We start from the raw sequence: 22659 nt of genomic DNA, 5'->3' as shown, positions 1-22659 counted from the left end.
CTCATGATGTGATCTTTCTCATGATATTTTTGCATCTCATTTTCGTGATCATTTCGTGGTTCGCCTCACTTAGCACCATGTTACTTTTGGCTATTCGCTAAACTCAAGAGACTGCTCCTGGGACACCATTTAGTGCCGATAGTTGAGATAAGAATCGAAACGAAGAATGTATTTGAGGTTTTCCCTTCAAAAAACTTTTCGGATTGTTTCCAAAATTGGAACAAATGTAGTCATAAGTGTAACGCATAGAGTAGAGATCATTTCAAAGGAAACGACATAGATTTAGAGGAATAAAGAAAATTTTAAAAAAGTGTTATTTTTATAGATTATCGTATCTTAGCTATCAACCGGAGGAAGATTATCGCAAACAGAGTATGAAGATTGATAGATTGAACTTTAGACTGTTATGTCTAGCAACATTATTCTAGCCTTCTCTAGCGATTACTTCCCATTAGTTACTATAAAAAAGAGGTTACAAAGATCCAAAGTAGAACCCGAAATCCGACAAAGGGTATTTTGGACAAATACGTTGAAAATCCGTCAAACTGATATAAAGAAGAATACGCTGTTTATTGTCCCACGCGGTGGTAGATAAAAATGTGACTACAAAACACAACTCTGATGTTGCGCTGAGCTCAGAGTGAGTTCGTTGGTGAGTCAATCAGGCATCGAAATCAATTAAATCAACATTCCAAAATTCAAACCCTAACCCGCGAGCAACGTAAGCCGCGCAAAGCTTCCGGCCCGGCCGATCGAGAGCTTTCGGTCAGCTTGATCGTGAAGTCGCAAAGCGGGACACTGAAGTGTCGCGGCGTCGGCGAGTGAAAGAAATAACATCAACTCGGCATCGGGTCGCTCGAGCTTTCGATCGGTGCTTTGTGCTTTACTCGGAGCTTAACGCGCCCGCTTATCGGAGGGAACGTAGCGGGAATGACGACGGAAGATACGTAAGTCTACCGGATGAAGTGGAGCTTTGTAGGCCGCGACTGCAACGGTGCATCGCGACGTGTGACAGGCAGAGAGCTTGAGCTTCGAGCTAGCGATGCACTGAGACGCACTGAGGAAACCGTAAGCGTCGGCCCCGTCCAAGGGCGCCTCCGTTGTCCGTTACTTTCCGAAGCCATAGGGCCATTAGTCTGTGCCACTATTTTACATACCCGGGTGACGCTGGAGTGCGTGAATTTAATTCGATTTTTATTGACCCGGCGCGGACACTGTTTATGTTCCTGGTGGGTTCGGAAAGACATCGGTTTCATTGCCACTTTTTATTACAAGAATTGATTAACAGTCAACATGGTCGGTAAGGAAAGGCCCAACGAGGAATCTTTGGTGGCCACCGGAGGTTCGGAATTCTTCCTCACGTGACACACCGACTGTATTACAGTTCCAAGTACTCTGTAATTAATCGCGTTCCTATTTTTAGCGACGCGCAATGATCCACTTATCGCCGATCGCCGTTACTCATCCGGCCCAGACAGCGGAGAGAATAGTAGACGCCGCGACCGCGGGCCGATGGAAAAGTACTCACCGGATCGCCGGGTGAGTGTGTGGGTCTCCTGGAACTGCTGGTGGCGCCGGCGTAAACAAGACCCGGCCGTTTCCGGGCCCGGTGCCCGGTTTCCGATTACGCATTGCACATGGTCTCGCTGGGCTTTCCCCGCAAAATCACCGAGGTTCTGCGTAGAACTTTTCCGTCCGTTCAACTCACGATCGTGGCTTCGATCGACTGGCGACTGGCTTCGTAACAAAGACACACTTACAGGATGCCACTACCGAGAGCGGGGTCTAATGTAGGTGACGCTTTACTCCGAAGATCCCGTTTTGGTGACGATGATGATGCGAGAAGAATCGAATCAATGTCACGAGACGCATCGGCCGAAGATCTGTAGTAGGCCGTGCTGGCATTGAGCTGGGTTCGCTCAGTGATGGAGCGCTAACGAGGGCTAACGATTCTAACTGTCGCCGACGTATCGATCGCGATCGATCGAGGTACCGCAAGAACGACTAACCCACATAATGCTCCGTGCGCTCGCTCGCTCACGCGCAGTGTCTCAGATTCTTGGTGACCGAAGGCGCACCTCTAGCGGACTTGGCAATGGACTGGACGTTCGGACTCAAGTGCGGTTATTGCCCCCAACCGCAGCAGCGAGCAGCAGCAGCAGGGCGGCCGCCATCTTGGCGAATATCTCGAGCAAAACACCGACCGACGGAGGAGGATGCAACCGCGGCCGGCTCGGTACGGTGGGCCCCGGAACTGTCCTCGACCCCAGCCTAATTGTCCGATCGCGCACCGGTCCGCGCACACTTAACCCTGGGCAGGGGCTGGACTATTAATGTCTCGTAATTACACCCACCGGAGGACCTTCCTGTCCGGGTTCCTTCCTTCCTGGCGGGTTTCGCCGAAGCCGGGCCGAGCCACGCCGACCTATTGCGAGAGCTGACCAGAAGCTCTGGTGCTCCACTTCTTGTTCTTCTGGGTCTCCGGTTTCACGGTGCGTGCGACTTGCGCAGGCCCAGGAAATCGACCCAAGTCCGCCGCCCGTCCGGCTGCGCAGTGTCATCTCCGAAGCATACCGCTGCCGACCCCCGACTGGACTGCTTGATGCTGCTGCGGGGTCGGAGGGTGGCCAACAACAGACGCAGCAGCGGCAGAGTGTGCGGTATCAATACAGGTTTTGCGCAATGCGGGGTGCGCGCGCGCGGGGTTACCGGAGCTACTAAGCGTGTGCGCGGGCACCGGACCTGATTCTCTGCTTCGCACCGCTCGCACGTATCCTTTTCTCTTTCTCGCCGTGGCGCGTTCTGAGGCCCGAGCCACCTTCCAGCAAGTTCCGCAGCAGGTGGCGGCAGGTGGCAGCAGCGAGGCAGTTACTTAACTTCGGCTACTACGTGCGCTGCGCTCACGGTGTGCTCCGGCTACAAAGAAACGCGCACCCAGCGGACGGAGCAGTCTACTACCGCACGCCGACATCGCGACACGCCACACACGCATCGCGGAGTTCGCTGCTCGAGAAGTCCTTTCCAGTCCGGGGCCGAGCGTACGGCAATGCGCTCGCTTTTCTCTCGTGGAGTGTCCCCGCAGAGTTTGCACCAGAGTTCCAGAGGGCGCTGTTTGTCGTTGCACGGGGCCAAGTGGTTCGCCCTCAGGAGCGGGCACGTGACGGGGGAATAAAAAAAGGATAATTTATAGTCCGGCCGAAGCCGATGCGTCACCTTGTAACCCCCAAAACAGAGAGTGAAAGAGAGAGCAGAGAAAGAGAGAAGAGAGCGTTTAAGTGAGTGCGATTATAGGATTGTGGTCCGGTTCCAACGCCCACGTCCAAGTTCAAGTGTACCACAGACATTTAATTTGCGATTCAAGTTCCACACCAACACAAGCAAGGGCGCCCAAAAATGCGCGACTTTGCGAGCATCTTCGGCGGCCAGTACCAGTCGATCTTCGGCGGGGCCTCGTCGGGCTGCGGTAATGCAGGCATCGAGTGTGGCAGCTCGTCGTCCTCCGGCGGAGGTGGTGGTGGCTGCACCCCGCAGCGTCGGCGCTCCGAAAGCCTTGGCCCGTTCCGGAGGCGGCTCCGGTCCGAGCTGTCCCTGCTCGACTACTTCTTCCACCAACCGAAACATGGACGACACACGCGCTACCCGAATCGTAAGTAACCGTCCACCGAATTCCAACCACCGGGAACTGGCCACCGGGCGGATGTTGGTGCAAGCCGCGGCCGGCCGAGGATCGCGGAATTGCGCCACTCCGCGCACGGAGAATGCGGCCCGGTTTGGGATCGGGGCTAGGACCGCCGCCGTGGGTCCGTGTGGCCTTGCCGGCCATCCGAGATGAGCGGGCCGGGGGCGGGGAGATAGGGGCGGACAGCACCCGTTCTCGATACCGAGCGAAAGGGATATCGATCGAACCGTCGCAGAAAGCGAAAGTGAGCGAACCGGCAACCGGACCGACCGAGCGAGCGAGAGAACGAACGCTGGTTGGAAGTGGTTTGGCTGGCTGCCACGACGGGGTGTGGGGTGGAGGGAGGGGGCCACCACGGTGCGGTCTTGGTGCACTTCCACTTCCAGAGAGTGTGTGTGGTGCGAAGCGAAGAGGTTTTATGTTGCAATCAGCATCATGCTTCGAAGGGCAACAAGTGTAAGCCCATCGCGATCCGCTCCGGCCCCTTGGCCGCCATCGCGCCACCGTTATCGAGTAGCTCTTCCCCCTTCGGTGGGGGGGGGGAGAGGTGTTTCTCCAAATTTGTTTGCCTTTTCCACGTGGAAGGGAGCCCACCACGTCACGTCACGCGCGCTCGGTTCTCGGTTCTGGTAGCGGCCACCGAGCCACGTTGCCGTACGCAGATGCTGCGACGCTAGACGACGCTAGAATGTTGTTGTTGTTCGGTTCGGTGCGCCGTGGAGTGGCACCTCTGCAGCATGCAGATTAGTAGTAGATGCTGGGGACTAGAATCGAGGGAATGAGAATCGTGGTTAAGTGAGCAACTCAAGCGCAACCGTTTTTCCTACTTTTCGCCGTCGCCTACTGCACGGTGCGTCTTCCGGACGGGAGGGTTGGTCAAAAATCGAAGACTGACTGTTCTGAGAGGCAGACAACAGCCGGCAGTTCGTGGTTCAACCAAAAGAATCTCGAAAATCGGTCGGCGGCCGTCGGCTGATGTGTCAGGTATCGAACAGCAAGCTTTCGGGAAATTCTAGTGACGGTTCTACGATAAGTTTCGTTCAAATTCGTTCAAACAACTTGAGCAGGAAGACGCTCTATATTTACCTACTCAAGCAACTTGAAGCTCAAGAGTATCATAAAAGATGATCTAAGTACCTTTAACATTCATCTTATTAGTTATTCATCTAATATGCAGTTATAAGGCTGAAGCATCAATTTGCTTTATACTGGGTTGTTCAAAAAGTTGTTCAAGAAAAACACAATTTTATGGTTTGAAGTACACTTTATTATTCCTTTTAGTCTCTTTGAACCAACGTTCCAACGAGGCTACAATTTATGAACTCCAGCCCTGAAATGAGAATCTGGAAGGGCTGCACAATACGCTTCCACAGCTGATATGACCTCACAGCATGAAAATCACTTTCCACGGATGATTTTCGTAAGGTCTGGAAACAGATTGAAGTCGCTAAGAGCCAAATCTGGTGAATACGGTGGATGATCCTACAATTCTCTACAATTTTCCCCTGCAACTGGCCTAAAAGGCTACAACAATAATCGGAATGAATGGTTTAGCAGTTTTTAAGTGATCCACAAACAAAATTTCTTATGCATCCCACAAAACTGATGCTAACGCCTTCTTGGCCGATGTCTGGACACGAACTCGTTTCGGAGGCGAAGAACAAGGTTCACACCACCACGCTTAAAACTTGTTGAACAGCCTGATAACTTACTAAAGATCACAGTGGAACGAGTACTAGTGACCCGTCACAGACAGTCTTTGTACGGCCCATCGGGCGCACAATCTTACTAGCTGCTTGCTGGTCAGCCAACAAAGAACTTTACGTCCTAAATGTCTGTTCGAACCCCTGAGTGAACCAACTTCTGTGAAACATGTCCAACAACCTGACAGCCCAAAAGACATCCCAGATCTTTCGGCATAGTGCGATGACCCACCAAGACAGACAGCCTGTGAGCTGAAAGTGAGCCCGCGATCCGGTGCACTGCTTCCCACTGTGCACTGCATTGTGTGTAGAAAAGTGCATTGGAGGATGTAGAGACACACACACACCCTGGCCGACTCCGAGACGGGTTCGGAAGTGGTCAGCCGCGGCCGACGGAGGCCGTACCATCGCCGTCGCGTTTCCGCATTCGTCGTCGTCGCACGCAAACACGCGCTTTACGCCGCGCTGCATCTTTCAGACGACGCTCTCTCGACACATTCTTCCGCGCCGCGCCATTCGCTGCCCCTTCGAGTCGGGGGGTTCGTATACCGTTTAATTGTGGGGCTGCCGCGGCTACTACTGCCGCCCGTGATCGTCGTAAGAATATTGAATTATATGCATGATCGCGGCCCAGCGGTGGTCCGTTCGAAAAACTGGGTGTCGCGCGCACACAAGCGGGGACACTATTATTATCGCTGCCCCACGCCACGGTGAGCGGACGACGGTGGAGAACACGTTGGGTGCCGGCACGTTTTCGCACGTCCAGCCAGGATACGGCTCTCAAGCGTGGCCGATAAATCTGTGGAGTAGAACGGGCTATAGATTTATGCCAGAAACTACACGAGACCAGCGGGTACGGTTGGCCAAACGGCCTGTTAGCCCGTTTGATGGACACGCCGTGTGGTGCGTTGCGCCATCAATCGCGCACAACAACTGTATTTTCATCGAAGGTGATCGAGGCACGATCGAAGCGGCCCACGCAGCGGGGTGACTTATGGCCCGCGCAGTGAAAGGCCCACACCGGGGATTGATGGTTCAAGGAGCCACAGAAGGATCCAGGGAAACTCACCCGTGATCGATCACTGCCCAACAATGGGTTACGCAAAACCTGAGGGTAAAGTTCAGATCGGATCATTTGGAAGACCGGCACCTGATTGAAAGGGGCGTAATATCGTACTATTAGCGTATCCTGTAACCCGATCTCTGACTCCCGCCTCGAGACGCGGTTACGCGAAGCGTTTAACCGCCGCTCGTAGTGCCAGTCATGTTTCACCCTAACTAGGGCCTAGGGCCACTGTGAGTTGAGCCGAGAAAGTTCTCCACTTTAATTGCCGGCTAATGGCGAGTCAGAGAAGGGTTGACAAGGCGTCGGGTGGCCACGTATCTCGCTTGTGAACAATAGTGCACTATGGGTATGGGTAATACCTGCCACACACTTGTTATGTAAGGGACATAAATGAGTCGAGCGTTTGGGGTCGGGAATCGGAATGAATTAAATGGTCGGCTGGGATTACGCGATTGACGCCCGCGATGGGGAAGCTTCCAGATGACGTCCGTTGGTCATCGCATCGCGTCGCGCAAATGCATAATGCTAATTGCGCTCCAGGATGAGGCCTAATGAGGCCTCTCGGTATGACGTACGACTAAGCATCCCTGGCCGACACGAACCGGTCACACCTGGCGCACTCCACCTGGTGCACTCGCCCGCGTGAGTTTGTCATTGTGCATGACATTGCACGCAAACCGGCCGCCCGCCCAATGTCCTGTGCGGCCCCAGGGTCAAGGAGTACCTGTTGGCAACGGCGGCCGCGGGGCCGGTTTCTTTGTTGTGCGTCGCAACGATTGTGGTGCGTTTTCATGGTCAGAAACTCTCCGTCAACGCCGCCGTGCAGCGGGCCACGCTAATTGAAGTTGCGCGTGCGCGCGCGCATTGCGACCTTCTTCGATATCTCGATGGCATCATCAGGACCTGAGGACCACGCGAGGAGGTGTGCCCATTCCGTCGGCCCATCCATTATGCGCCACTGCAATTGGCTCCATCAGCGCCCCCGGATCGCTCCGGTAGCTGTTCGATAATCGATAAAGCGTGAAATGCTTCTCGCCCGCAGGCTGCTCTCAACCTTCTTCACCGCCACCGCCAGTACTGCGAGTGCCTTGGCGGCCAACTACCCAAAAAAAACGGGCACTTCTTCTGAAATGCAAAACTAACGGAAGCTTGCCTGGTAAAGGAAAAAAACCGACCCGCCATACCCTAACAGGGCTAACAGCAAACAAAGCCACCACACCAAACGCTTGAAGGTGCGCACTTTCAATTATGATTTCCACATGACTGCCACCGATAGCGAACGCCGCGGAACTCGGTGCTCTGGTCTCCGGTCGGCCACGAGCCGTTTGGCCGGACCAGCGTTTGTACCGAGTAGACGCGTGGACGACGTGGTGCTGATCCTCGACCGATCCTCGACCTTGGGCAGGGCGTTTGAAGTATCTTTCGAGAGGCGGCTGCGTACAGTACAGTGGGTCGCGCCGAACAGTGGACCTAATGTGGCGTAACGTGGCGAACGGTATCAGTTAGGTTTAGACAGTGCGGTCCATTACGCTCTTTACGCTCAATGCCGCACGATAAACGGTGTCACTCTGTACACCGCAGACCAGACCGCAGGCTAATAGGACACTCTGAGCAATTTAAGGCAAAACCTAGGATAATAGAGCCGGGAGTCGAAAGGAAAATCTTTCTGACTTTTCACACGGCGTTCGGAACTGTTTGAACCTTGAACTGTCAAATCAATGGCTTCTTCGATTACCCGTTGTGAGTGTTCGATGTTTGATGGTTAGTGACCGTATTTTTTATCCACGCATCCTCTGATCTGTTGACCGCACTTTGACTTGGGCTTTGAATTGTTAAGAAAGAAAGGACAATAAATGTTGTTGAAGAACTGAACAAACTATAAATCCACAACTCTATGAATTCTATGAAATTCTATTGCCAATTTCCAAAGTACTACACTGTCTAGCTTCTCAATAAGGTTCCTTCAGTAAAGCGCTTCCCTAGTGCGACACTAGACGTCCTGTTTCATTCAAATGTTTTGAACATTTTTGGAGATCGTTCGATAATCAAACCATCGTCTGCGCTATAAAGGAGTATCATCAATTTAGAGTTATGTGACGCTCAATCGGTACGACTTGTTTCCATGATCGGTATTTAATTGTTTCATTGGTAAATAAGTCGTCACCTCAAAATATGTGCATACAAGAAGCTGGCCCATTAGTGTGAGCATGAAATCAGTTGGATGCGCACCATGCGCCTCGCGTGCACAGGAACGGATTTGCATTTCGATCGACCGATCGCCCAGCGGGCGGATTCGGCCCCCGGGGTGGTGATCGATTGGAGGAACAACGAACAAAACAACGTCTAACCGTTACGACGAATGTCGTTCGGATGCAAATGGGCTTCGTGTAAATCATAACTCCGTGTAATTACTCCATGAATCCTGTACCGGGCGGCGTACTCTGAGGTAGCTCACGTGTCCACTTGTCAAGCCGGTCCTGCCGGCGGTGGGCACTTTGTCGCGCTGGACGCGCTCGATGATTGATGCTCGAACAGAGGTGTGGCAGTCCGAAAGCAGTGCGCGGACAAAAGCGCGTGTGGACCTATCAAAAACCACATAAAACCCGCAGCTTGGCGAGGGCATGACATTTAGCATAGCATTTCCTTCGGTCAATCGATTTCAGACCCGCGACCCGCCAGAAATGGGACACACTGATCGTTCGGCAGAGCAAAATTGCTACCCTCGGTTGGCTCGTGGAGCCTTGAACTTTTCGTCGACGTACGCAAATGAGTGCGATTGAACGCCGCCGAGTCTAGGGCCACCGAGACGTGGCCAGGGTCGGGCTCGATTTCGAGGAGCGCGGCTTCCTCACGCCGGCATAGCGTGCGGCCTGGTCGCGCATACCGTGGCGTTTTGTTTTCCAATGGAAAACATACATAATTTTTGCCAGCGGTGGCTACGCGAGCAATGGAAAACACACCACACACGGTTTGGTGCGTGCCCACGCATTAGCGGTGATGGGGCGAAGCCCAACCGAGCGGAACTCTTCTAATGGCGCGATGATACGCTTGAACATGTCGGATTCTTCATTGGCCGGCACTGACTGATCGGACCTGACTTCACCATCAGCATCGTTTTCACCGTTTCGCCCGCAAGTGTGGTGCATTAATGGGAAGTTGACAGCGTAACCAATCGCTATTTAATTGCTGTGTGAACCTTATCCTTTTCTATCCGGGGTTCGGTTGGGCTTCGGCCGCCCCGGCCCGCCCCAGCCCGGCACGACACGACCCGGGCCCTGGTTGTTGTTGAGGTGCAGCGGCATTATAGTGCCTCCGGCGGATGGTTTAATTTATTTCCATCGGTGGCTTAATTGAGCGGTACTCGCTAATGCTATGTGGTTAACACGGTCCGGTACAACGGCCGGCAACCGATGCAGCTCCGAGCCTGGTCGTTTCGCGCTGGACGGAAAAGAAAATCTAATCAGAACCCTGTTTCGCGTCAAAACGTGAATGGGCGTCTCGAGGGCGATTTTTCAATGAACGTCTGCCCGTTACCCGATAATTTGTTTATGACAGACGCCAAGACTCTTCTGGTGCTGGAATGTGCGTTTTGTTTCGTTCCGCAAAAAACTGGTTCCAACAGATCGCACACGTTTGATCTTTGAGCCGCTCCGGGTGCCCGTAATGGGGCCGCGTGTCGACTGTCGAAGCCCGTAATATTCAATTTCAAGTGCCGGTTAATGGGGCAACCTTTGCCACTGACAATTATTTTCTACCCCTGAGGCTGAGATGCCCGGTGTAATCGCCAATTGCCAGGAATTGCCTGCACCGGGGACCGGGGTCGGCTAATCAGCGAGAGCCAGGCGGTGCAAAGACAACGGTACCGACCGCGATGAGTGTCCGGTGTCCGCGCAACGTGTGTGCTTCTTCATCCGGGAGGGATTTACCCGGCAGATTTGACCAAACGCGGAACAGCGATGACGTTGAGATAAAGGGAAAAAGTGCTGGCACCACACGTGCTTCTGTGGCCGGGCAGCGATAAGTGGGCGCGAGGATAATGATTAATGTCCCGTCCGTGTGGGGGATAATTTGCCCGGAAGTGCACGTGTTTTATTGCCTTTTCTCTAATCGTGCACGATGTTCTAATAAGCGCTAGCATGTGACGCAAATTACGCGCGCAATATGAGCAATCGTTTTTACATCGCATAATTTGACTCATGCTACGAGGATTCTACGAATTTAGTAAAAAAAAATCCCCAATCGATAGCTAATTTCCAACAAACATTCTCTTCCACCACAGGAACGTTCATGCTGATGGCCGCCGGCTTTATGTTCATCATCTGCGGCACAGTACTACACATTCTCGATCCCTATCTGCTAATATTCAAATGGGTAAGTGTGAACCAGTGTACGAATCTTTCCTCGCCGTGTAAAATGGCCAAATTTTTGAATACCTTTGGCGTAACTGAAGACGATCCCCAAAAATATTTCGGGCGCTGCAAAGTCGGCGCCAATGGTCCGGCTCAGCTGGTATCTGGTCCAAGCCCTCTGCTCAGGTATTCAAAGCGCGCGCGTTTACGCGTACAACACGTTTTGCGCAAACAACCTCCTCTGCGCGGGCCGAAAACCGCTTTCGAGATAACCTTGAACGTGTGAGCCGCAGGATCTTGTCACATCGCTTGTCAACACAACTGGGTTTCACAACGGCAAAAACAAGTTTCGCTGGTTGTTGCCGCGGTGAGTGTGCTATAAATACTACGACGGGATGCATGAAAGCACTTCCGAGAAAGGACGATCCTAGAATGGGCACCGAGCAGTGCACCGGGAAGTGCATGATCCGTGCATTGACATTTTCTTTCTGTTTTGTTTAAACGAGCCCACCGTTCGAGCCGTGTCTTCCTTGTAACGCAACTTTTTATCCTCTTCGCGCTGCTACGGTGCACTATTTGCAGAAACTAAAGTTCCAGGAGGGATCGGAAATATTCAACCTATGGCGAACCCCGCCGGTCGATTTGTACATCAAGATTTACCTGTTCAACGTGACGAACGCGGAAGACTTCCTTGCGGGGCGCGCTGAGAAGATGCAGATAGAAGAAGTGGGCCCGTACGTGTACCGGTGAGTGTGAGAGAGCACAGGGGAAGACTCGCCATTCGATTGCTGACCATTCGAATACTTTTTTTTACTAAAGGGAACTGATGTCACACGATGAGTTGGTGTTTAACGATAATGGAACGGTATCGACCAAACCGCACCACCCGTTAATCTTCCAGAAGAGTCTTTCCGGCAACCTGAGAGAGGACGACGTGTTTATGATGCCAAATATTGCGCTGCTGGTAAGGATTTAGCTCAATAGAAACTCAATACAGAAATTCAAACAATGTGAAAGGTTCGAATAAGGTGCTTCCGTTGCATACCTTCAGGCGCTTTTGGTAATGGAAAATGAAAATTGATCAAAAGTAATGCGACGCAGTTTGCCTACATTTGGGCGCCCTTCTTAACGCAATGAGTCTGGTGAATTATCCTTTCATTCAATGTCTGAAATAGAGAGCGGAGCACTTCGTCTCACAATAACCAGCGTTTTTTATATATTCCCAAAAAAAACAATCCAGAGCATAGCCCACGTAGCTTCCAAAAAGCCGTACTTTCTCCGGTGGCCGATCAATATGCTGGTAAGGCAAACGGAAGTTCAGCCCCTGGAGCGGCAGACAGCACGAGAGTTCATGTACGGCTACCCAACGACCCTGACCACCCTGGGCAACACGTTCCTGCCCCACTGGATATCGTTCGACAAAGTCGGCCTTATCGATCGGGTAAGTGGGCTCCGGTTATCCGGTAAGTGGTCCGTGGCTGCAGACTGTTGTGACACTTGTTATCGTCCTCTGCAGATGTACGACTTCGACGACGACTTTGAGACGTTCTACACCGGTGAATCGTCGGCCGGCATGTCCGGGTTGTACGACACTTACCTGGGGTCGCCCGATCTAGCCCAGTGGGATGGCAAGCACTGCAGCAACATAAGAAACGCGTCCGACGGCACCAAATTCAAGAGCTTCATTGAACCCACCGACCAGCTGCTGTTCTTCCGGAAGAGCATGTGCCGGCCGCAGCGACTGGTAAGTTTCCCTCTAGCTCTAGCAAGTAAGCGAGCGAGCGATGGTAAACAGTAAAACCGCTGTCCTTCGCAGATCCAGAATGGAACGGACTACGAGGTGGACGGCCTGAAGGCGACCAGATTTGTGTTCGAGAGAAACGCTCTGGATAATGGCGAGTACGATCCGCGCAACAAGTGCTACTGTCGGAAAGGTAACCTTACTCGGCTCGGCTCGGCTTTTGGCAGTGCCGTTTGGTTGTTGTGAACTGTGTCTTAACGGAATTCGTTTTTTGGTTCTCACCGGCACCTGCTGCAGGCCACTGCTTACCGCGCGGGCTGATCGATGTAACGAGCTGCTATTACGGGTTTCCGATCGCACTCAGCTACCCACACTTTCTCGATGCCGACCCGAAGGTGCTGGCCCACGTGAACGGTTCCCGGCCAGACCCGGTGGCCCATCAGAGCCACTTCATGATCAATCCCGTAGGTTCCCCCCGCTCAATTGAGCGCGGCCGGCGAGCGCAAGCTAAGCTAACGGGTCCGTTGTGCGTTCCGTTCTAGGTTTCGGGGCTCCCGCTGCAGCTGTCCGTGAAGTTCCAGATCAACATGGTGCTCGATGATCTGAGCGGCATCACGCACTGTGAGAGGTTCTCCAATCTCGTCGTACCCGCGCTGTGGTTCGAAATTGTAAGTTTCCTGCGAGAGAGTAGAACGGGTGGACACGGCACGAACGTTACATCTCTCCCATAAGGGACCACTTGCATACTTAACCATCGTTGCGATCTCGTTTTCCATTTCATTGCCACCAACATAATCCGCGCACAATACTCAATACCCTCAAAACCACTCGAGCCATCACGACGGGAACATTGTGGGAAGACACCGGTAGCAAAGCAAGCTTTTACTGCCGGTGACTTCCATTACCATCAATCCATCACGATCATCCCCCATCCGTCGATGGGTCGACACCAACATGCAACATTCCGTCAACAGGCTCGACCACAGCCAGCCAGTGCGTCGTCCGGCCAAATTTAATCTTCTCTCACTTTGCTCTCTCTTCCCTGTTTAACGCCAGACGATGCCAGGACTGCCGAAAACGCTGCTATCGCGGTTCATATTCTACCTCAAAATCCTGCCCGTCGGCGATCTGGTGGTGAAGCATGGTTTGCTCGCATTCGGCGGCATCCTGCTGCTGGTGGCCATCACGAAGGTGTCGCTGACACTGTCCTCGGCCTACTCGTCGGCCTATCGCATTTCGAACGAGCTGCGCGAAAGCTTATGGTAGCCACATCGACCGAAGGCGCACTTCGCTCGCCCAAACGCACACACACACACACACACACACACACACACACTCACGCCGAAAGTCTGCACACACGCACCCCAGCAACGGCCAAAACGCTTGTCGGAGAGACTTAGAGGGGAGTCTATCGTTTAAGTTTCCCTTGTTCGCATGTAAGCAATACGATGTTAATAAAAGAAACCTACCACATAAGACCACATGAAGCAGCCGACAAAGAGACCGCACGCCGCGGGTTCTTGGTTCTTTTGTCAAATCGTTTTATTTATATAAACTCGAAAACCTCTCACTTACTAAGTCCGGGGGGGAGTAATAAAGTCCTATAAAAAACCAGTTACGTATCCTCGCACTTCTAGCGTTAGAATCATCCACGCGTCATCGACTTTAGTAGTTAAAACGAAAAGATGAAAAGTAGGGTGTTGAGAAGTGCTGCCGCTGCCCCAGCTGGTCACGACGATCACGATGATATAATGATAACTTAGCTGCGCCTAAACTCTACAAAAGGGTTGCTTCTGCCAGGGTGCGGAAGCAACGCATCGCCAAAATACAAAGTAACAATCCGATGAAACTGCAAGTGAGGATTAGATCCGGGACATGGATTAGAACCAGCGAACGGGGAAGCGGCGTCCTGTGGCTTCGGAAACGTACCTCGAAAGGTAGAGTTCCAGCGATGTACGGTTTGAGCGTTTATTTTCTTCCCTTATCGGGTCCGCCCCGCTCGATATCGTCTTCCAAGTGTTTCTTGTAGCCTCTCGGTGGCTTGACCTGCAGCGAAACAGAGAGGGAGAGAGTTAGAGATCAGGGGAGAATTGGGATTGGGTTCGCCGACCACCCAGCCGCACACGTACCGACACGGTGGTGAACGAACGATCGATGCCGTATCGGTTCCGGGCGACGATAAAGTACGGGCCCGCGTCCGCTACCACTGCCTCTTTGATCGAGAATCGAATGTAGTCGGCGTGCACTTCCTTGATCGTTCGCGCCAAGTTGGTCAAATCTTTGGTACCCTTCATCCATTGGACTGCGGAGAGAGACATGCATGGTGTGATTCTAATCAACCCGTGAAGGTGGTACCGATACTTACTCTTCGGTTTCGGATCCCCGATGATCTTGAACGCCATCGAGAGCGAGTCGCCCTGTCTGATCTTGATTTCCGGCTGCGGGCGGGACATGAAGATCGGCGGCTTCGCGCCCTTGATCGCGTTCGGGTTGATGATGTCCACGTTGGAGGACGACTCGGCCTTGCCGAACGCGTTCGTGGCGCGGCACGTGTAGCGCCCGGATGCGTCCATCGTGGCCGCGGTGATGCAGAGCGCAAAGAGGCCGGTACCGTCGTGGTAGGTGCGCGTCTTCGGTGGCTTCCCGGTGACCGGGTAGCGGTCGCGGAACCACGCCACCTCGCAGTTACCCTGCACCTCGACCACCAGGCAGATGTTGCCGCCGGACGGGATCGAGTAGTCGGCCAGGCCCTGGAAGAAGTGCGGCAGATTCGGGTTCCGGTGGTACACGCTGTGCGTGCGCTCCATCTGCACCTTCTCCTTGCTAACGAACTGCACGTTGTGGCTGATGGCGTCGCTGCAGCCACCGCTCTCGGCCTCGCACGTGTACGTGCCCGAATCCTCTTCGCCCGGTGCCGTGATGATCAGCTTGCAGGTACCGTCGGCGTGGTCGTACTGCTCGTACTTGTCGCCCGGGATAATGTACTCCCCATCCTTGATCCAGGCAATGTTCGGGCGCGGCGTACCACGCACCCGGCACTCCAGCACGATCTCGTCCGAGTGGAGCGAGTAGGTTTCTAGAACGGAGTTCGCACCGGGCCCCCCCATTAGCGAACATGGCCACACAGGACACAGTGGCCCAGCCCCACCGACTCAGGTCCGCCGCCGCAGCCCGCAGTTCGCAGTCATGTATAACACACACACACACAGAAACACGGAAACACGCAACAAATAGACTAAAAAGGGTAGTAAAACAAGCAACAGGGTTCGCGTTTCGCACATAACATCGAATAACATCGCAAAACATCGAAACACCCCGTGTACGAACTAAATGGAGACCCGTAACGCGGCACGGCAGCCGACGGGGATCGAGGATGAGCTTCCGACTAAATGAATGATGCACGAATGAGTGAACAATACAGTGGCCCCCCGTGCCTAGAAGCGCCTCGCCAGCGAGCGGCGCTCCGGGCGCGTGTGCTTCGTCGACGACAGCCGGATGTGGTCGAGCACGAGGATGCAGCAGTTGGTGACGTCCTCGCCGCAGTCGTTCCGCACCACGCACTTGTACATGCCGGCCTCGTGGTGCGTGATGTCGTAGATCTCCAGCAGGCTCATGCCCTGGTGGCGCGACACCCGGTACTTGGCACTGTTGCCGATCTTCACGAAGTTGTGCACCCACTCGACCGCACAGTTGACGCCCCAGAACGAGCACACCAGCAGCAGGTTGGAGCCCCGCTTCACCATCCGATCGCGCAGCACCGTCTGCACGATCGGCTGGTACATCTGCAGCGAGCCCAAACTGTCGTACCGCTGCGGCGTCGAGAACGTGTCCATGCGGTAGTGGTACGGGAAGGTTTGGGACCGCTTGCCACCGGCCGCTTCGGCGGTGGCGGCGGCGAGTGACTCGGTGGCCGGCGGCGGTCCATCCGTGGTACCGGGCCGTGGCGATGCCAACCGGGTAACGCCGCTGTGTCTCGTCACGTCACGCACCGTCCTCGAGTCTTCCCGCGTCGAGGTGCACTCGATCATGGAACCTGATGAAAGTGACCGTTAGACAACATTCTTCACAACAAACCCCCTTCTAGCACTCACCTTGCACGATCCGGGTCTGCGATGCACCACTGCCGTACTCTTCCCGATGCTCGCCCACCGTCGGACTGGGCCGGCGGCGCGCCCAGTCCCGTCCCGTCGTCGTCGACAAGCCCTGACTCGGTGCTTCCGGAACGGTCGGTGACTGGCGCAGCTCCTGCTGCACCCGATCGCGCATCATCTGCCGATACTCGCTGACGCTTTTTGCCTTCATCAGGTCATGGTAGTAGCCGCGCCGTTGCCTCGAGGCCTCGAGTGCCGCCGTCACGTCACGCCCGGCCGGCCGGTATGGCGGAACATGGGGGTGGCCACCAGCGGATCGACGACCCACCGACCGTGCCTCACTACTGCTGGACTGCCGCCAACTGTAATCCGTCGCCACCGGGCGGCTACCGTACGAGTCTCTAACTTTGACACGATCGTAACCGAGGCTTGAGCTGGACGATCGTAGCTGGTGAAGGTATGTTTTGTCTGTGTAATGAGCCACCTGGCGGTTTGCGCTCGACGCTCGGTGGTCTGCAGGTGAACAATGGAAACAAATTACAACCGACACACACATGCACATGCGACCGGCGCGTATTAACAGAGCAGAAGGTTTTTGCACTATTTACTGGTTATCTTCGGCGTGTTCCGACGTTCCGACCCGTAGTGACAGTTTTGACAGATTGACAATCAGCTTGGATTAGTGTACTCGGGGGTGAGTAAATAAAATTGGGGGAAGAAAAGAAAGTAAGTCGCGGCGCGGAGGCAGTGGCCGCCGCCGCTGCCACCGCCACCGTCGCTTGATGATCCGTTGCCACCGTCCCCCTTCTCATTACCTAGGATGTTGCTGGCAAAGATGGGGGGCACGAATTTGGTGTACGGATTTTTGTAAACACTAACCACCGACTTCGACTCGATGCAGCCGGCGTAGTTGCGCGCCTCGATCTTGTACGTGCCGGCGTCCTCCGTCGTGACGTTCACGATCTCGAGCGTCACCTTGCCGTCGCGGCGCGTCTTCTGGCGGTACTTGCGCCCCTGCACGATCGGCATGTCGTCCTTGTACCACATGAACAGCGGGAACTTGCCGTCGACGTAACACGTGAACTTGAGGTTCGAGCCCTCCGGCACGGTTTTGTCCTGCAGCTGCGTGACAAAGTGCAGCTTGTACCGGTACTCGTACTCCTTGTCGTGCTGGCTGCGCGTCTCCGACCACTTGATCAGCGCCTCGTCCTCGGGCGCGTAGTCGCAGTCGCGCGCCCGCAGGTGCCGGCTCAGGATCGGCTTCTCCGTCTTCCGGTGCAGCTCGTCCTCGAACACCTTCAGCACGTCCTCGTCGCTGTTCTTGTAGTTCAGGTAGTACACCATGTCCGTCTTGTCGACGCTGTTCTTCGCCCGGCACACGTACCGGCCGCTGTCCTCCTTCGACGGCTGGAAGATCTTCAGCTGCTGCCGGCCGTCCTCGTGCTTGCGGAAGTACAGCCGGCCGCCGGTGTTGTGGCGCATGAACACACCCTGCACGATCCACACCGTCTCCGGGTCGGGATCGCCGCGCACGCAACACTCGAGCGTTAGCTCGTCCTGTATCGGATCGTACTTTTCTGCAATGTAAAAGAAACCCGCACGTCAATCCATGAGGCGGCTCGCTCTTGCTCTCTCTCCGGCTCTCCGGGGGGAGCCTCTTCCGGTCTCCGATCTCCGCGCTCCAGTGCCGTCCTCTTCCGGGTCCTAGCCCGCGTCATACCTAGCATCGGGCGCGTAAAGACCGGCGCCTCGCCCTTGATCTCCGCCTTCTCCACCACCGTCACCGTGCAGGACTGCTCGATTTCGCCGTACGACTCGCACTTGGCCACGCACGTGTAGGTGCCCGCGTCCCGGTACTTGCACTTCTCGATCTCCACCACGCACGTGCCGCAGCGCATGGTGGTGTGCGTGAGCCGCAACCCATTGCCCAGCGCCCGGCCGTCGCGCTTCCAGTACGAGCTGACCTCCTCCGGGCACTTGACGTACGCGATCAGACGCAGCGTCTTGCCGAGCTCGACGCGCACGTTGGACATGTGCGACACAAAGTCAAACTTTTTGCGCTTCTCAAACTCCTCCAGCGCCACCTGGGTGCGTGACTTGCGCCGCTGGTACGTCACCCGTGGTTCATCCGGTTCCGCCGGGGCTGCTGGCTCCGGCGCCGCGGCCGGGGCCGGTTCCGGTGCCGCTACCGGGGCCACTTGGCCACCCTCCTCCTCCGGGAGTTCCTTCAGTTCCGGCAGTTTCGGGGCCCGCTTCTTCTTCTTTCTCGGCTCCCTCGGTGGCCCCTCGTCGGAGCCTTCGGGCTGCTGCTCCCCCCCTTCCTGTTCCTCTTCCTCCTCCCCGTCCTCATCCTCGTCCTCATCATCTTCGCCGTCGAAAGTCGGCACCGGGTCGACCGCTATGTACGACTCGGCCTTGAACCACCCGGGCCGCTTCTTGGCGAGCCACTCGAAGTACTGCTCCTTGGAGCAAAAGTCCAGATGGTGCTTGCAGGTGGCCTCGCCCACACTGTTCGTCGCCAGGCACGTGTACTCGCCGGTGTCCGTGTAGGACGGATCGTAGAACACGAGTGCCGCGATCGTGTGCTCGGCCGTTTCGTCAAAGTGCTGCGAGATGCGCATGTGGCTGTCCGGGTAGACGCCCAGCTTGATGATGCCCTTGTACCAGGTCAGCGTTGGCGGTGGGTTGGCCCGGATCATAAACTCCACGCTCAGGATGTTACTGTACGGGTCGAAGTTTTCTATCGGGCGGAAGGAAAGGAAGCAAACAGGTCCACAGGTGGTTAGGTTCGCGCGAGGACGACAGAGTGCACAACGGCGGTACTTACCTTTGACCGAGCGGACGAACATCGGCGGGAACGTTTGCACGGCCGTGACCGGCTCGACGACCGTCAGCTTGCAGACGGTCTCGATCTCTTCCATCTCGTTCTTGGCCCGGCACGTGTACTCGCCCGCGTCCTTCACCGTGACGTCGTTGACCCACAGGCATCCGTATGCTCCGCGATGCATATCGTTCATGTCCACGACGTGGTCATCGTACTCGACCGGTTGGCCATCCTTGAACCACTCCAGCGTCGGCTCGAAGCCGGTCGCGGCGCACATCAGCTTCAGCCGATTGCCGGCCACGATGGCCCGGTTGGTGAGGTGCACCGACCACTGCAGCTTGTCCCGGTGGTGCAGGATCTTCTTGTGGTAGTAGCGCGCCATGTCACCCCCGATCGGTGGCGGCGACGGTGACTTCTCCGGCAGCAACCGCCGGTGCTTGGCGTGGCCAGCGGCTTCCGACACTGGGGCCACCGCATCCCCATCTACCGCCTCTTCTCCGGCGGCTTCTGCGGCGTCAGGTTCGTGTGGCTCGGGCGGCTCAGCAGTCGGGGAGGGTTCTTCGGGGGGAGGAGCTTTTTCTGGAGCACCCGAAGGAGGCAGTGCGGCGGCGGCAGCGGCTGCAACACCGTCAACCGCCGGCTCGGCGGCGGCGGCGGCTGGTGGCGCATCGACAGGCGCTTCCGTTGCCGGTGCGGTCGGTTCGGGAGCCGCCGGTACCGGTGGAGCTACCTGCTTGTCCTCTAGTGAAACATCATCTTAATGTATTAGTAAGATAATACAATACATCGAATTAGAATTCACCGCCAAGCGACTAACGGACGTCCAACAATAGACACACGCAATCACACACACACAGACACGGACACACGGACACAGAGAGCAGGCTCTAGTGATTCGGGGCGCGATGGCGATCGTTCACGGCACAGAAACTCAGTAACAATCGGACACAAAGCGGTTCGGCGAAAGGCACTTCCTTTCTTCACATGACTAGCGAACGAGCGGGCGCGCGAGGCGTATGTCCCACCACCATCCCTCTGAGCTGGTGGAGGCCCTGGAACCACTGGTAGAGAACACAAGCTGCACACGGGGTGGGGAAGGGTCGTTACCTTTGATGGAGATGAACGTCGGTGGGGTCGGTTTGGTTTCGAAACTTTCGTACACCGTTAGCGTGGTGCTGGTGGACGTTTCGCCGTTCTTGTTCTTGATCATGCAACAGTATTCGCCCGCGTCGACACTGTCCACGTCCTTGATCTCGAGCCCGAGCAGGCCCTCGCTAACCTTGAAGGTGTGCTTGGTGCTCTTCTCGATCGGGTTGCCGTTCTTGAGCCAGCGCACCGTGATGCCCGGCCCGGAGATGGTGCAGGTGAGCTTCACCGTCGAGCCCTTGGGCGCGGCCCGGGACTTCAGGTGCGAGATGACCAGCGGCGGCCGCATCATCTGCCGCTGGCGCTGCCACTCCAGGTCGCGCTCCCGTTCCGTCATCTCGATCGTCTCGGACTGCCGCCGGGAGCCTTCTTTGGACTGCGGGACTGGCTTCGCTGGCTTCGCTTCCGCCTCTGCCTGCTGCTGCAGCTGCTGCTCGAGACTGTCGATGCTCTTCCACACCGACGGATCGAACTCCTCCTTCACCGGGATCAGCTCTACGTCTGAGTCATACTCGGGCTCGGGCGTCTTTTTTATCGGCTCGGGTGACGGCGCCTTCGGGGGCGGCGGCGTCGGCTCCCGAGGCGGCTCGGGCTCGGGCTCCTCCTCCTCTTCCTCCTCCTCCTCCTCTTCCTCCACGACGGGCTCGGGCTCGGGCTCGGGCTCCGGTTCTGGCACTGGCTCCGGCTCTGCCGGTGGCGGCGGCGCCGCCTCTTCCGCCGCGGACTTACCTTCTTCCTCCTCCTTGATGCGCGCCAGTTCGGCCGCGGCCTGGGCTTCCGTTTTCTCGTGCTCCTCCGCCGGCTTCGGCGGTTCGGGCGGGGTGACCTCCTCCTCGACGACCACCACCTGGACGGTCGAGATGTCACCACAGCTGGCCGGATCCAGCGAGCAGGAGTCGGTGAAGAACAGCGAGATATACTCGTCCACGTTCGTCACGCCGCCCGAGATGTCCATAATGAGCGCCTTGTCGATGATGGCCTTCTGCGAGGCGACCTGCACGTCCGGCTTTTCGCCGATCTCGAACGGGGACTTTTCGCGGTGCAGACTGCGGAAGTCGCGCGGTGAGTCGCCGCGGCCCGGAATCTTCAGCAGGTCCAGCATCGCCGGCTCCGCCGGCGTCACCGCCACCTGTGGTGTTGGTTCCTCCGAGATGCCCTTCTTGGACCGCGACCTACGCTCCCGTCTCCCCGTCATCGTGTGGCCGCTCCCTCCCGGTAAGTAATCTGGCTACACTCACGGACGGTGCACCCTTCTGCTGGAGCTCTTCGCTGCTTCCACCAGCTTCTCACACAAAAGCCCTCACTTTGGCCACTTCACTTACAAACACTCACACACACACACTGGATCCCAGAACCCACGAGGTGACCCTCTCCCGCGGGGGTGACGCTCCTGTTCGAACGCCCGGAACACCGCACCGGAACCGGAACACCTGCAGCAGCACCCGTCGTCTGGGGGGAAACGAATCTTTTGAAGGGTGATAGAGAGACAGAGATATTAGGTAATCGAACACTGGCCACGACGGCGGATCACCTGCCCCGATCGATCGATAGGCACCTCGCTCGACACGGCACACGCTGTACGGGCGAAAGCTGTCGGCCAAGTGAGCGCACCACGCAAAGTCCAACTTTCGGCACACCCTTTCCGGCCGGCCGGCCGGACCAGTCCGATTCGTCGTCGTCGGATGGCCGATGCACCCCCGGGGGCCTTAATAGGCCGAAATAGGCTGTGAATCGCCTGTCGGGCAATGTACGCCTATTCGGCCGATCACAACACACCCTCTCTAACCGTGTCACAGCCGATCGGAGCGCATCGACGAATGCATCCGATTGATTTCCCTCGTCCCGTGATCGAGTGTCCGATCGAGTGTCAGTGCTCACGCACGCAACGCCGTGCGGCTGTGACACAGATTACAGTCACCCCCGCCGGCCCAATGGTCCAATGGTCTACAGTAAAATATTTATAGTTCCGACCGGCCCGTCGCTGATTAACTGACACCTAACGGCCTCCCTTCCCCGCTATATTTAGTGGGTCAACATACAAAATGATTCAATGACAAACG

The 22659-nt window shown here is 55.8% G+C and overlaps 3 protein-coding genes across 3 annotated transcripts; 1 reads left to right on the top strand and 2 right to left on the bottom strand.

Annotated features, from left to right (window-relative positions):
• The first annotated feature begins 3091 nt into the window (after window positions 1–3091).
• On the top strand, window positions 3092–13862 carry LOC128272742 (scavenger receptor class B member 1). The gene is made up of 10 exons (XM_053010611.1): window positions 3092–3646; window positions 10728–10819; window positions 11380–11543; window positions 11617–11761; window positions 12038–12238; window positions 12314–12541; window positions 12614–12731; window positions 12836–13002; window positions 13081–13206; window positions 13595–13862. The coding sequence occupies exons 1-10, from the start codon at window positions 3394–3396 to the stop codon at window positions 13802–13804; spliced, it is 1704 nt and encodes a 567-aa protein (XP_052866571.1). The 5' UTR covers window positions 3092–3393; the 3' UTR covers window positions 13805–13862.
• Window positions 13863–14057: 195 nt separating this feature from the next.
• On the bottom strand, window positions 14058–22196 carry LOC128272741 (muscle M-line assembly protein unc-89-like). The gene is made up of 8 exons (XM_053010609.1): window positions 20561–22196; window positions 19457–20209; window positions 18350–19369; window positions 17445–18206; window positions 14904–15614; window positions 14668–14840; window positions 14468–14584; window positions 14058–14387 (listed from the first exon to the last, which is right to left on the bottom strand). The coding sequence occupies exons 1-7, from the start codon at window positions 21792–21794 to the stop codon at window positions 14507–14509; spliced, it is 4731 nt and encodes a 1576-aa protein (XP_052866569.1). The 5' UTR covers window positions 21795–22196; the 3' UTR covers window positions 14058–14387; window positions 14468–14506.
• LOC128272743 (uncharacterized) lies at window positions 15646–17298 on the bottom strand. The gene is made up of 2 exons (XM_053010612.1): window positions 16630–17298; window positions 15646–16571 (listed from the first exon to the last, which is right to left on the bottom strand). The coding sequence occupies exons 1-2, from the start codon at window positions 17189–17191 to the stop codon at window positions 15973–15975; spliced, it is 1161 nt and encodes a 386-aa protein (XP_052866572.1). The 5' UTR covers window positions 17192–17298; the 3' UTR covers window positions 15646–15972.
• Window positions 22197–22659: the final 463 nt, after the last annotated feature.

The sequence above is a fragment of the Anopheles cruzii genome, chromosome 3 (genome assembly GCF_943734635.1).
Source record: "Anopheles cruzii chromosome 3, idAnoCruzAS_RS32_06, whole genome shotgun sequence".
Classification (NCBI taxonomy): Eukaryota; Metazoa; Arthropoda; class Insecta; order Diptera; family Culicidae; genus Anopheles; species Anopheles cruzii.
The sequence above is the reverse complement of the archived record's forward strand: the minus strand, read 5'-3'. Positions and strand labels throughout refer to the sequence as shown.